The sequence below is a fragment of the Pipistrellus kuhlii genome, unplaced genomic scaffold, assembly GCF_014108245.1.
Source record: "Pipistrellus kuhlii isolate mPipKuh1 unplaced genomic scaffold, mPipKuh1.p scaffold_m20_p_5, whole genome shotgun sequence".
In the NCBI taxonomy this organism is placed as follows: Eukaryota; Metazoa; Chordata; class Mammalia; order Chiroptera; family Vespertilionidae; genus Pipistrellus; species Pipistrellus kuhlii.
In genome coordinates this window covers 34,055,049-34,070,819 of record NW_023425551.1, presented here as the reverse complement: position 1 = coordinate 34,070,819, position 15,771 = coordinate 34,055,049, and the positions used below count along the sequence as shown (strand labels likewise).

Below are 15,771 nucleotides of genomic sequence, written 5' to 3'. Positions count from 1 at the left end.
TAAAATATTCATTTATAATGTTATATTATATTTACATTATTCATATATTTGTAATATATATTGTTTATAAATAATATTAACATTATTATAAATACTTATAATAATGTGATTAAGAAACACATTTGTAAATTACCATATATATTAAACATTCATAAAGCTTGTTCATTTACAGGCTACTAGCACAACTGCATTACCATGTTTTCTCGGAGATCTTCATTCTGTGTCATTTGAATAATTGTCTGGAAAAGCCTAGGGTGATATTGAATCAATACTTCACAGGTCTCTCCATATCCACCCTAAAAAATATATTTAAAATTATCTGGGTTTAAAAACAAAGTTCCTAAAGGAAAACGCACAGATAGCACAGATAAAAAGTTGGGTTCATACTTTAGAAGGCAGTCAATCACAAGTCCAGACCACCCACACTCTGACTAAACAGCTGTAAGTCAGAAGTTCCTCAACTCCTCTTTAAGTCTGATAATTTGCTAGAAGAGCTCACAGAATCCAGGGAAACACTTTACTATTACATGTTCATTATATAGGATACAACTCAGGAGTAGCCAAATAGAAGAGATTCATAGGGCAAGGTATGTGGGAAGGAGCACAGAGCTTCCATGCCCTCTCTGGGCATGTCATCCTCCCAGTACTTTAGCATAGTCACCAACCCAGAAACTCTCTGAGAACCCCACTGTTTACGGTGTTTAGGAAAGTTCCATTATATAGGCATAACTGATTAAATTACTGATCATCAGTGACTGATTTCAAGCTCCAGCTCCTCTCCCCTCCCCAGAAACAGGAGAAGAAGCTGCCCTCTAATCCCATGGTTGGCTCATCTGCCCACCAGCCCACATCCTGAAGCTCTCTAGGGGCTTTCAGCCATCAGTCTTCTCATTAATATACAAAAAGACATTCTTACCTTCTGGAGAACCTAAGGGTCTTAGAAGCTCGTGTGTCATAAATTGAGATAAAGACCAATATATATTTTCTTATGCCAATGTTCCCTTTAAAGAGCATATTCTTTACTGAATAAAAATCTTTGTACCCATCCTCTCATTTGAGAAAAAACATTGTTTTATCAGTCTCTTTCTATTATAAAGTAAGGGACTAAGAATATATACATTAACAACATACTTGTACACATAAATCCAGAGGGGTTACTCCATTTTTATCGGGCAGATATTTGGCTCCTCGTAATAGAAGAATCTGTGCTGTGTCTCTCTGACCATGACTGTACAGAAAGAGAAAAAAGTTAAAAATATAATCGTTTTAATTTAGTATTTTTCTACGAATTATGGACAGTTAATATGAATCGAGGATTAAAAATTTTTAAGAATTGAGAGGAAGATCTGAACAATATCCTCAACAATCAGGAAAACACTTCACAATGTTAAGTCATACTTTCCCAATGTAGATAAGAAAATGACCTCTTAAATATAAGTATTGAACTTGAGACACATTACGTACAATAAATCATAATATTTTGGGATAAGTAACTGCTACTGAAGACTATGCTTTGGTTTCTTTCTTCCAGTCACTTCCTTCTCAACTCTAACCAGGTTTGTTTAACAATCTTTTTTCAAAGAGATCCAATGTTTGCTAGGTAAAAACTTAGGAGTGATGCCACCCTAGCTGGATTACTCAGTGGTTAGAACATTGGCCTGCAGACTGAAGGGTCTCAAGTTCTAATCAGGACAAGGCTTGGTTGCAGGCTTGATCCCTTGCACCAGGGCACATGCAAGAGACAACTAATCCATGTGTTTCTTTCACATCCATGTTTTTTGTCTTTCCCCCTTCTCTAAAAATCAATGGGGAAAAAAATATCCTCGGATGAGGATTAACAATAACAACAAACTTAGTGATGCCCTCATCTGGTGGCTCAATTGGTTGGAGCATCATCCCATACACCAAAAGGTTGTGGGTTCAATTCCTGGTAAGGGCACATACCCAGGGCACAATTTCTAGTTGGGGCACATATGGGAGGCACAATCCAATTCCTGAATTTCCTGGTGAATTTCTTGTGACTCCATTTCTTTCAGAATCAGTGGACCAAATCTCTCATGTTTAGCCTAGGGGGGGGGGGGGGCCTTATTTTCAGGGGGATGCCTTATATTTAACTCAGAAGGAAACCTGTAAGTAGGTCTTATTTTCGGAGGATGTCTTATTTTCGGGGAAACATGGTATTATACATTGTATTGTTCTATATAAGAAATTTTTCAAACATGTAATTATAGTAATTTGTTCCAAACATTTACTAAGCATTTCAGCAGAAAGCACTGTACTACACATTGACTTTAAAGTGGTGAATAAAATAAGCAAAATTCTTGCTTTCACTGAGCTTTCGGTCTAGTAGGGGAGACACGCTGTAAACAAGCAAATACACTATGTATACGATAGAAAATTTGGGGAAAGGCTTCCTTGGATTGGTGAGGAATTGCCTTTCTACAAAGTAACAGTTAAGCAGTGACATGAAGAGGGAGTCAGCCATCTAAGAAACCTAGGGAAGACCTTTTCAGGCCAAACAAACAGCATATAGAATAGCCTGCTGGAAAGAGTCAGCTGTGTTTGGGGAACTCGAAGAGAACCAAGCAGGGCTCAGACCACGCAGGTCTCACGGGTGAATGCAGGTTGGATTTTATTTGAAATGTAACAAAGAGGCACTGAAAAGTTTTAAATATAGGGTTTAAACACAAACTGACCAGACTGGTTCATTTTTTAAAGATCACTTTGGTAGTAACTGAGGAAAGAACAGGTGGAAAAGAAAAAGAATCAGAAAAACCACTTATGAGACTACTGCAGTACTCTAGATAAGAGGTAACATCTCTAAGTGGTTTTAGTGAGTTGGAGAGAATAAAGAGATCAGAATATATTCTGAAGGTGGAGTTTATAGAACTGACTAATAAATTTCAAGTGAAGGGTCAGAGAAAAAAAGACATAAAAAACAATTACCTAGTTTCTGGTTTAAATGGAAAGGATATGGGTTCCAATGACTGAGATTAGAAAAACTGGAGGAGGTTTGAAAAGAAAAATCAGAAACCTGTATTTTGGACATGGTGACAGCTGAGATTCTATGAAACTTTCAAGTGATGGTATAAATTAGGCAAGTGGACATTTCAAATCTGAAACTTCAAAGGAAGGTCTTATCCAAAAACAACCTCTCAAGATAGAATATGATTTCAGGGAACCAAACAATGATATTATTCATAAACTCAAGATACTATGGAAGGAATTGGTTTTCTTAAGTATAATTTTAGAAAATAACTAAATTCAGATAAGATCTAAAGTCTAGAGTTCCAAAGTCCCTGTATTGTAATTCAAAGTTGTTCCATGATGATCTGAATCAATCTATTCAAAGTAACATCAGAAATCCTAAAGAGAAGCTAAAAAAGAAGAAAAGCAAGTCTTTCAGTCTAAAACAAATCTCCAATAAAATGTTATAAAACAGGGGGGAAAAAAGGATAAAGAAATAAGAGATTTTTGGAGAGCTCTATATTTTAAGAGCCTAAATAAATATTATAATAAATATAATCTAAACCAAAGGGAAGAATCACTAGTGTATTGTGAACTGTTCCTAACTGCTAACTACATTTATATAATATTGTGTGTGTGTGCGCGCGCGCGCGCGCGCGCGCGTGCGCACATAGGGGTAGGTGTATGTGTATAATTATTATATTGCTACCTCCATAAAGACTGAGGTATATTTATTACTGTATCAATAATGGATGGCAAACAGCAAGAGCTATCTAAATGTTTGCAAATTATATAAATGAATCAATGAACAAAGTAAGTGCTTTAAGAAAATGTACCCAGATATAGTACAAAAATAACTTAGTGCAGAATTCAATATCTAACAATAATGATTAAAAAAAATTTTTTTAATTTACAAATCCAGAGAAAGTAAATACAAGGCTCTAAACCAAGACATCCTTAATAGCTTATCCCATTGGAATTGACCTTAATAAAGACAACTAGAAAAATTAGTGGAATATGTCCTTTCTCATTAGTTAATAAGTAATATAAAATTGAATAATCAAAGATACCAAAAGCTCCACTTACACCATATCAAAACACTGGCAGTATAATAGAAAATACTTTTCATCATGTGGTTAAGTAACACCCATAATGCTATTATTAGGTAGACCAACTAATGCAGATTTTTTTCAATAGATGGAGTTACACATATATTGATATGTGAGCGATTTGATATGTATGCTATTTTGTTGTATTGATAGCAAGCTTCAAAACTTCATATGTCGAATTTGCTGAAGGTGTTAACATCAGATATTTTTACACTTAAAAATGTCAAATTTCGTGCCAAAAAAAAAAAAAGAGTTTTTGCTGAAAGTTTTAATTTATTACTTTATTTTGAAGAAAAAGTAATTGTATACTTCGGGAAGCTTATGATGAACATGCTCCATCTCAAGATACTTGTGAATGCTGGTTTAAATGCTATAAAAGTGATGATTTCGATGTCAAAGACAAAGAACATCCAGGTCAACTGAAAAAGTTTGAACACCAACAATTACAAGCATTATTGGATGAAAATGAGGGTCAAATTCAAAACAACTTGCAGAAAGATTAAATGTTACTCAGCAAGCAGCCAAAACCGGTTTGGCCCAGTGGATAGAGTGTTGGCCTGCGGACTGAAAGGTCCCAGGTTCGATTCCAGTCGAGGGCATGTACCTGGGTTGCGGGCACATCCCCAGTGGGGGGTGTGCAAGAGGCAGCTGGTTGATGTTTCTCTCTCATCGACATTTCTAGCTCTATATCTCTCCCTTCCTCTCTGTAAAAAATCAATAAAATATATTTTAAATAAATTTTACTCAGCAAACAATTTCCAATCACTTACAAGCAATGGGAAAGATTTTAAAGGAAGGAAAATGGGTGCCATATCAACTAAACGGAAGACAAATGGAAAAACTGAAAGGTCACCAGTAAAATGTTGATTCAATGGCACGAAAGAAAAGTCTTTTTTGCATCAAATTGTGACTGGCAATGAAAAGTGGATTTAGTATGAGAATCCCAAATACACAAAATCATGGATTGATCCAGGTCAACCATCAACACTGACTGCAAGCCCAAATTGCTTTGGAAAGAAGACAATGCTCTGTGTTTGGTAGGATCAAGAAGGTGTGATGTATTATGAGCTTTTAAAACCAGGTAAAACAATTAATACTGATCACTACCAACAATAAATACTCAATTTGAACCACGCTTTGATCATGAAATTACCAGCATGTGCCAGTAGACACAGCAAAGTAATTTTGCTTCATAATGCCACACTATCACACACTTCAAAACCAGTTAAGGACACGTTAAAAGATCTTGCCTGGGAAGTATTAACCCACCCGCTGAATTCACTAGATCTTGCTCCTTTATATTACCACTTGTTCCAATCAATGGCACATACACTTTCTGAGCAGCAGTTCAAAACATGCGAAGAAGTGGAAAATTGTGTCTCTGAATGGTTTGCCGCAAAACAAGAAAAGTTCTATTGGGACGATATCCACAAATTACCTGAAAGATGGGGGAAATGTGTAGCTAGTGATGGATATTACTTTGAATAAAACACTTTAGATGGTTCTCTTGAAATTATCATGTTTTCTCTGATTAAAAAATCCACTATTATTAACCAGCACACCTAGTATACTTTATCTTCAAAGACAGCACAATATTAATGGAAAAACCAGAGAGCCTTAGAAAATATACAGAAATGTTTGTGTTAGGAAATAATAGTAGATACATGACATTCTTTAATGCAACATCTAGAAACATAAAATCTCATACCTGCAAGCAAAGTACAATGGAGTAGCTCCTGATACATTTGGCCTGTTAATATCAGCACCACTGTCTAGCAAGCATTGCACTGTCTGGGGAAAAGAAGAAAAAATTAAAAGTAGACTAGGAAAGAAAAAAAAAAAGGACACAATTATCACAATTTTAATACATATAAGAGAAGTTCTTGCCACAACTTGAAGCTTTAAAGCACATGTGTCAAACACAAGGCCCACGGGCCAAATCCGTCCCGCCAGGCCTTGCAATGTGGCCCGCACCGCGCTGTCATCACTGCACTCCGCTGCGTTTCCATCACAATGACAGTTTATGACTGTTCAGTAAACCATTCGGCCCGCGATTTAGGCTGGATTTTAGATTTTGGCCCCTTCTCTGATTGAGTTCGACACCCCTACTTTAAAGAGTGAGTAGGAACATGACAATTATGATGGTTAAACAAATTCAATTTTTGGTAAGTCTCTCAGGCACTACACAATTTTTGTGGAATTGTCAATATAATATAAACTATACTAACCTGGGAAAGCTCTAAACAACTGACACATGTAGGACTTTAAATTTGGCTAATACCACTGAGGAACTAAATTTTAATTTTATTTTAAACAGCCATATATGGCTAGTAAATTGAATAATCCTGCTTTAAATATCTGAATTTAAAAAATAGGTACCAGCCCAGCCACTGTGGCTCAGTGGTTGAGCATTGACCAACGTACCAAGACCAGTTCGATTCCTGGTCAGGGCCCATGGCTGGGTTGCAGGCTTGGTCCCCAGTAGAGGCATGCAAGAGACAGCCAATAGATGTTTCTCTCTCTCTTTCCCTCTTTCTTCCTCTCTCTCTAAAAATCAATAAAATCATATTTTAAAAAATAGGTACCAGAGCTATAAATCTCTCAAAGTCAAAGAGCATAATTGTTAAAGTACAAAATGTTAAAAAGCTAAGAGTCCTTTTGTTGTTAACAACAGCCAATACTGACTCAGTTTTTCTAATCATTATTAAAATGTACTCTGTCCTCTAAGCTTTTCTTGTACAATCATCTAACTCAGTGGTCGGCAAACCATGACTCACGAGCCACATGCGGCTCTTCCACAAAATACCATGTGCGGGCGCACACATAAAGTGCGCCCATGCACAGAGTCGGTTTTCAGCTCTCAAAAGAAATTTCAATCATTGTACTGTTGATACTTGGCTCTGTTGATTAATGAGTTTGCCAACCACTGATATAACTAATATTAACAAAAAAGTAAGCTAATATAAAATCTTAAGAATACATATCTTATGATTAGGGATTAGGCAAGGCTTGCCTGAAAACCTTAAAAAAAAAAAAAGTCTGGTTATATTCCTATGATCCTCATTTGAGTTTCTCCTATAAAAAGAAAATGCACAAAAACTTAAGTTTTTGGAATTAGACTGTAAAACATTATGTCTTGGTTGAACACACATATTCATCTTTCTAAAGATGCTGCTCTAAAACCTAGTTCAATGGTAGTAAAATAAGATTATAGCTCTGGCCAGTGTTCTCAGTGGTTAGAGCCTGCACACCAAAGGGTCTCGGGTTCAATTCCCAGTCAAGGACATGTACCTGAGTTGTAGGTTCTATCCCTGCCCAGTTGGGGTGCATGCAGGAGGCAATCAATCGATGTGCCTGTCTCACATCAATGTTTCTCTCTCCCTCTCTTTTCCCCTCTCTCTAAAATCAATGAAAAGAAACACACAAAGAAGGCTCACCAAATACCCAGTCTAATAAATTTAAAAAAACTTTCAACAAATTACATCAAAGTGAAATTTCATAATACTGAGGAAATTTGATTCCAGGGGCAATTAGAAATCAGACTGGCATTAACAGCAACACCAGAATCTAAAAGATAAAATGCTTTGAAAATTGCAAGTTAAATGACTTCCAACGTAGAATTCTATAGCTAGCCGCACTATCATTCAAATACACAGTTTTAAATTAAAACACACACACAAAATATGCTTACCTATATACTAGTGATATTTCAAAAAAATTTACCTCCAATGAACCTTTCTGAAGAATCTACTGAAGCATATCTTCCTCCAAAACAAGGTACTACACTAAAATATAGTAAGATGTGGAATCCAGAGTACTGGAGATCAAATACAAGAGAGAATAAGAAATGTCCAGGTGTAGAGAAAAAGAATAAAACTGATATTATCTAATGAATCTATTTTTGTAGAAAACAGTTCTGAGATACCTCTCAGCTCATATTTTCATAGAATCATATAGAAAAAATTATTAATAAAAAGAAAATTGAGCAAAGTCAATTTTAAGAAAAATAGTCCCCTAGATAGAAAATGTTATAGTTCACTACTTGATTCAGCAGTAAACAATATTTACCCAACTATATATACAACTGATGCTGTCTAAGCAAAATTTGTGATATAATTAATTCTAAAAATTGGGGAAGAGGGCATGGGAAGAGGATTTAAATGAGCTAAACACCTCATGCACCATAATAAGAACTGACCCAAAGATATCTAAAAGTCATGAATTGAGAAAGAGCAGAGGAAGCATGTTCTTTGGAAATAGATATCATAAGAAAAGGTGCAAGAGTTGAATATTGTTGCCTGGTAATCATGACGTAACAAAGACTGATGATTTAATGGACTATTATTATTACAAAGGTTTTGATTAAAACATTTTAAAATATACTATTCATATCTTTTTCTTTGAAATTTACTTCTATCCCAAGAGAAATTCTAAAATCTATATAATCTATGTAATATAATAAAAATATTACATAAAGCTTTATTATTGGCTATAGAATTCCTTTAAACTGGGCATAGTGGTCTATTACCACTTTCAAAGACAAGAAAAAAAAGCATTTGGGTCATTTTATAAGATAAGGCCTATTTAAGCCTTTAGATCATGGTATATCCCTTTTTTATTTTTGACCTAGGAGTTCTCTATATAATCCCAAAATGGGAGATGGAAAGCCATAATACTGTTTACTGTTATTGAATTTATAGACAATAAACTATCTCTCAAAAAGCTCAGAAGAGATGAAAGCAAATATATGTAATATGCAATTAAAACCTAGCAATCCAGAAAGAAGCTGAAATAAAGTAATTATTAATAAAACAAATATGCATCCATTAAAATTATATAGTTGTTAAAACTAATTAATAATATAATAATATTAATCACCTTAACATGTGCCTGGACACTGCTAATAAGGATTTATCATTTCATTTATCATTTCATTTAATACATCAATATTCATTGCACTTGAAGATACAAAAGAAAAAGGAAAAGAAAAAGGCAAGGGGAAATGGTACTGCTTTTGACTAGTCTATTCCATCTTTCAACAAAAATTCCAATGTCTATTATGTACAAGGTACTACTCTAGATGCTGGAATTACAGCAATGAATAAAAGACAAAAATCTCTGCCTTTATGAAGCTTACATTCTAGTGGAAAAGGAAGACCAAGAAAAAAAAAAAGAAATAAACAAAATATGTACTGTGCTAGATGGTGATAAAAACCTATCCAGGAAAATGAACAGAATTCGAATGACAGATTTCAATTCGTTTTAGCAAATTTCTCACTCCTAAACCTTTATACACAAGTATTTCTGTAAAAACTACACTGTGTCTGCTTAACAGAATATAAGCCATTAGTCAAAAATTAATAATTATGATTTACAATGTTCATAAGCTCTGTTTTCAAAATTGTTTGGCTTCTCATTTACTTGTAAAAATTAAGCTCAGCAGTTTACAATTTAATAACTGTAAACATGTAAAAGTATACCAACGTAAATATTTGAGATTGTAGCTGAATATCTATATTTTTCAAGTTATCACAACACATTTTAAGCACTACAGTAAAATGAAATAATTTTATGTGACTAATTTAGATCACCAAAATATACTTTTAAAAATTCCCTCCTCCCCTTAAAAAACAACAATTATTCTCGATTCCTAGGTAATCTATTGTACTATAGAGGGGTCTTCTTCCTCATAGAATAAGAAAGTGCTGGGAAGGAACTTGAAGGAAAGCATTGAGAGAGGATTATTTTTATATGGCCCTCAAGAAATTCTTAAGCAGAAACAACACATTTTCAACAGAATTCATGACCTTTCAAGTGATAAAACAATACCCTGAGCAGAAAACTAATGTGCAAAGCTAATGTTCAGGTCAATCACAAAAGTCATTTAATTGAAGGCAGTGACTAACAAAGACCACCTGTGCCCAATACGCTGATAAATTACAAAGAAATCCAAGGCAGCTCTACTTTATCAATGTCAACATTCTAAACAACACTAATCAAAGTAAAAAGGAATAGATATTCAATATTAAAACTACAGTAAAACCTATTATGTACTATCATTTGCTAAAAGACCAAACAACAAAAAAAGCTAGCATCTTTGTTTGATTGTCTATTAAAAAGAACTGTGATTATTAACTAATGTCACTCCAATAAATTTAATTACATTTTAAAAATTATGAACATTAGAAAAAAATTAGTAGCAATGCAGAAATAACTTAAGCACTAAGAAAAACAGCCAACCCTCTAATCAGTGGCTGGTTTACATAAATCTTCTCTAGAAATCTGTCCACATAAAACTATGGAAACTTTGAACTCTTATATAACATCTAGAAAAAACATTAATATTATCCAGTTCTGTGAGAAAAAAACAGAGTAAAGAGAACTTTTTATTTGCTTACATTGCCTAGAAGTGATAAGGTAGAGTTCTAATATTAAAATACATAAAATTACTCTAAACCTAAAATCAAAAAAAAGAAAGAAAGAAATGCTGGAGTGTCTATCTTTGTGCCTCAAGGCAGATCCAATTAATGTTTTTGCAAAGCTTTCAATTAAGCATGGTCTATAATCTCTGGATGAAAAGCTTGGGAGCTGGCTTTAGATAGCAAGAAAGTTTATCTGAACATAGGTGAGCACTGTTCCTTAACAAACCTACAATTTCAGCAAAAAAAAAATGCAGTCAATTCTATCAAAGATAGTCTATTATACCATAATTAGTATCATACAGCTAAGTAACAACTGACCTAAGGAAGTTGTGTCTAAAGAGCTTAAATCTACTTTAAGCAGGTTCAGCTACCGTTTTATGTTTGTGAAACTTCATATTCAACTATATAAATTTAGAAATATAAAACTTATTCTGATAAAAGTAAAATTTATTGTACAAATAAATTGAAATTCATCCCTAAACTAATCCTGCTGTGTACTCTAACTTAAATAAATTGAGAATGAACCATGTGAAAGTTTTCTAGGGTTTATAAATGCAAAGTATTCCAGAAATCAGTAAGCAACTATTTGTGGCAATTCAACACATCAATAACTTTAATTAATAACAAAAAAAACATTATCAAAATATTCATTCAACTTATAGCCCTCCCCCCCAAAAAAAAAAATGGAGTCAATTATACTATGTAGAATAATATGAGGCTTCACTACTCTTTCTAAAAATGAGATTAAAACTAAAAAAAATAGCTTATTCCATAAGAGTAAATCAATTAAAGATCCAGATAGTGCTCTCTATACTTTGCTTGCAGAATCCCATCATCCAATGACAGTAATAGTACCAATACTATTAGTGCTCTTAAGTGTTTTCCAATGTGTTCAACAATGCTTTTCTTAATTATGTGATCAGTAAACAGAATATACTTTAGGAGCTACAGAAGACATGGGAACAAAGAGTTGCCAAAGACTATATAATAAGCCAACTGAATAATCAAACTCTGAAATGATATGTCAAAATCAATACTGAAAAATAAACCATAATATTAGTATCATACAGCTAATTAACAACTGACCTAAAAAAGTTATATAGAAAATTGCATTATTCAGGAATTGTTATGATCACTTCTTTGATCTGATCACTTATAAATAGGAATAGAAGTAGTTTAAAATCATAGTGCTATTATGTTGCAAGAACAAATAAAAGATCGGAAGGTACTTCAACTGCCCAAACTACTTCCTTCCAATAAGAGGATGATGAGACCTTTACTGCTAAGAAACATGCATCTATAGCGAAGATTGCTCAATTTCTTAGTTATGTCAAAAATGAATATACCAAATCCTTTAACTTTAAAAAAGTAATGTATGTAATTATTGGCCTAAGAGCAAAAATATAATCTTCAATTACACATTCTACAAAGCTTTAGAGCTCTTAGGTAGTTACTCAAAATCTTATCATGCCCCTTTGAGATTTACTCTAAAATGAGATTAGATTGAAACTTCAGAGGATTTGTCATAGCTGTCTCTATATTGAAAAGAAATGTTATGCTTTTTTAAATGTTTTAAAATAGTTTCTTTCCCCCTCTAAAGTTTCCTATTTCATTTTATAAAAAATAGATAATCAATATACAAGCTTTTAAACTTAAGCATAAACTGAAATCTTGAAACCTGTATCTACATGGACACCAGGCCATTTTCACTTGCCATTAAAGTCCCAACTATGATATCTGACAAAGTATTTTAGACTCAGTATTCAACTTATAGAAAGATACACAGAGTTTAAAAAATCAATAATCCCTATCCAGTAATAACTTATCATATCTTATAATACAATAAATCATATTCACTTCTAGATAAAAAGGATATGCTTATCCATGGAACTGTGAACATGGACCAGAAATACATGAGTAATTATGAGACACAGGTAATATTAGTACAACTGTCAACACAGATTTTTAGAAGTACGATTCAGCCTGGAGGCAGAAGGTACGCTAATTTTTCAAGATTCCTTCTTGCCCTAATTGAAGAAGGATTAAAGATGAATACAATGATGCCAAAAACAGTTTTAAATACTATCTGTATTTATTCTTGCAGATAACTAAAATCGATCAACTATGACAGAATGGAATCTGACTCACTAATACAATCAACCACCAGTCAACATGGTTTTTTGTACACTTCCTCCTCTACTATATCTGCAAAATCTCACCCTGTAAAACTCATCACCACAGTAAAGTCAGGCTCCCTATAAATCTTCTGAGAATATAGTTCTTCAAAGGCATTTGGCTATGAGGAATTCTCCCGTACTTTACCACACCTGCTTTAAGTTGCAAACCATATGGAATATATTATACTTATACTACCTACCTTTCAGTAACTTCAGAAGGCAATTCTAAATTTCTAATGCAGCCTGAAATGCACATGTTTTGAAATAAGATTTTCTATGTAATTCTTGCTTCTTCACTGATTCAAAGCAGCTCAAATGAGATTTTGTAGATCATTCCTAATCTGAATTCCAATTTTTAATACACTAGTTCCTGGACAACAAGTAGGGTTTGCAATCTTAGTACATGACACTCCACTCCACTTACCTGTTATAAAGATAAACTTTAAAAAAATAAATAAAGTCCAGTATAGAATACACACACACACACAGACAGAGAGAGAGAGAGAGAGAGAGAGAGAGAGAGAGAGAGAGAGAGAGAGAGAGAGAGAGAAACCCTGGACCACTCAAGAGTAGAATATTTCAGATCATTTTTTATCATACAAAATATTTTTTAAATTTAATACTGTGGACTCAGAGACAATGAGAAGAAATATTCCTTGAAATAGTCCTTGAAAATACTGGGTTACTTTTCAGATGATAAAAGTCAAAAAAAATTTTAAAAATGATGTTCAGAAGAAATTTCATGTAATTAAAAAAAAAAATTCCTACATCCCTCCTCTTATCAAACTCATTAAACATAAGACAACGTCAACCTTGGCTTCACAATCTTAAAGAAGTGATGTGAACTGAAGTCATACATAAAGCATCTAAACACGAAGGAACCTATATCCTGAACCCAGGTTAGGAAAAAAGTGTTGCAGAGAAGAAAATCAATGACTCCACTTAGAATTCTCCCACCAAAAGATGAAACTCAAACAGTATACAAAAAAATAAACAAACAAATGTTGTATCTTTATAGCTGTTGTATTGGGTTGGTCTTTGTTGTTATTTTTACGGTTAACAAGTAAATAAGCAACATTCTATTATCAATAATAGTAAATGGGAAGACAACCTGAAACTAACCAGAAAATTACAGCAAAGAAGAAATTCATTTATAATTGTAAGCTAACAATTGTAAGCTAACTGTACAGAAGGCAGTAAAGTCTCCTATTGAGAGAAAAATATTAGCAATTTTAAAAGCCAAATGTTTGCATATAACAAAAAACTATTGCTATAAAAGAAATGCATGATTTTAGAAACCTAAAATAAGAAAGAAAACAGCTGTCATTCTAGTGCTTGCATCATATTCTGAGACAGTAGACAAATATGATCCCCCAAGTTAAATGATTTAAACAATGTCAGTATTCACTTTCTTTATATCTAATCCCAATAATTGAGGCTAACTAATAAAAAATAAAAATATGAAAAACTTAGTTGATAAAACATAATTGCTAAAGTTATATATGAACATACCACATTTACATTTTAATATATTCCACCATTTAAAAATCTATGAATCAAAAATGAATTTGAAATCCAAATTAGAAATATTTTAAACAGATGCAAAAGCACTATTTTCTATTCCTTTTTTCCACATAAAGTATATTAACCAGAAGTCTGTGTGATGCAGAAAATGCTGTAACAAGATTTTGCTATGATGCTTCATGTTTGCAATTATGCACAGTGAGAAACTTTTCATGGATTCAAAGTTTTCAAAAATAAACACATGCTGAATTAAAGTTCTCACAGCTGAATTTACCGTCTTGTGCCCATTCTGGCAGGCCACATGCAGCGCTGTCTGCCCCATTGCGTCCTCAACGTCGACATCACTGACGTGCTGTACAAGGTCATGGAGTAGTTCTGTCCGCCCATTCACAGCCAGCCAGTGTATCTGTGCAGTCATTTAGTTACTTAACATTTATGCAAGAGTGTTTCATATAAAAACAGCAGAAATATGCTATTATTTCCCAACTGTGTGCGTAATACACACTAAAGACTAAAATTAAAACTTATGCCTACGTATATATTGTATATCTTCCTATATTTTTATAGGGGAAAAATATGCATCAAGATATAGGTTATACCACCATGTATTTCAAAATCAAGCACTTTATGGTTCAAAGTAATTAAGTTTAGACTTAGGACCACCAAATAGTCTCCTTCTTAGATGATCCTGCACTCTCACGAATAGCTTTCCTTTATAGAAAAGGTACTGAATAACTTTCCTTTCCCAGAAGCAAACATAAATTAAAAAGTAATTAATAAAGTGGGCATCATAGTTTTTACTTCAGTTGGTTAGACCATCTACTTCATACTCCAAGGTTTTATATTTTATCCCTGGTGATGGTACATTCAAGAATCAACCAATGAATGCATAAATAAGTAGAACAACAAAGCGTTGTTTCTTCCTCTCTCATCTAAAAAGCAATCAATAAAAATTTATAAAATCCAATTAGAAAATGGACAAATGACACGAATTACCATCTATATATATCAAAGCCTAAGCAACCCTCGCAACCAAATGGATGACCGAACAGGCTTCAAGGGGCAACTAGGCCAGGATGGGGGTTAGTGAGGGGTGATCAATGACCAAGCAGCAGGCTGGTGGGATGACCAGGCCCATGGGGTGGGAGGGGAGTTAGGGGCAACCAGGCTGGCAGGGGGGTGCAGTGAGGAACAATCAGGCCAGCAGAGAAGGGCAATATGGGTATGTGGGTGACAAGGCCAGAGCGGGGGCAGTTGGGGGCGACCAGGTTGGCAGGAGGGGCAGTAAGGGTGACCAGGCCAGCAAGGGGGTCAAGGGCGATCATGCAGGCAGGCAGGTAAGCAGTTAAGAGCCAGTGGTCCCAGACTGTGAGAGGGATGTCTGACAGCCAGTTTAGGCCTGATCCCCAGGATCAGTCAGACATCCCCCGAGAGGTACCGTATTAGAGAAGGTATAGGCTGGGCTGAGGGGAACCCGCGCGCCCCCCACCCCCACCCCCGTACATGGGCCTCTAGTTTCATATAAGAGGATGAACAAATGGTAAAAAATACACATAAAAAGATGTTCAACAA

General features: G+C 34.2%; 1 protein-coding gene across 11 annotated transcripts in view; it reads right to left on the bottom strand.

Annotated features, from left to right (window-relative positions):
* Positions 1-15,771, bottom strand: part of HACE1 (HECT domain and ankyrin repeat containing E3 ubiquitin protein ligase 1) — a 76,420-nt gene that overhangs the window by 47,728 nt on the left and 12,921 nt on the right. For 8 of the 11 annotated variants that reach the window (XR_006739957.1, XR_004983893.2, XM_036415249.2 and 5 more), the window contains 4 exons: positions 14,474-14,605; positions 5,785-5,867; positions 1,132-1,228; positions 195-296 (listed from right to left, as the gene is read on the bottom strand). Coding sequence is in view for 9 of the 11 variants with exons in the window: in XM_036415249.2 (XP_036271142.1) it covers positions 195-296; positions 1,132-1,228; positions 5,785-5,867; positions 14,474-14,605 (414 nt within the window). In the remaining 2 variants the exon portion in view is untranslated. Of the gene's footprint in view, positions 1-194; positions 297-1,131; positions 1,229-5,784; positions 5,868-14,473; positions 14,606-15,771 lie in introns of those variants that run through there. The other 3 variants (XM_036415248.2, XM_036415251.2, XM_036415254.2) reach the window with 2 other exon arrangements.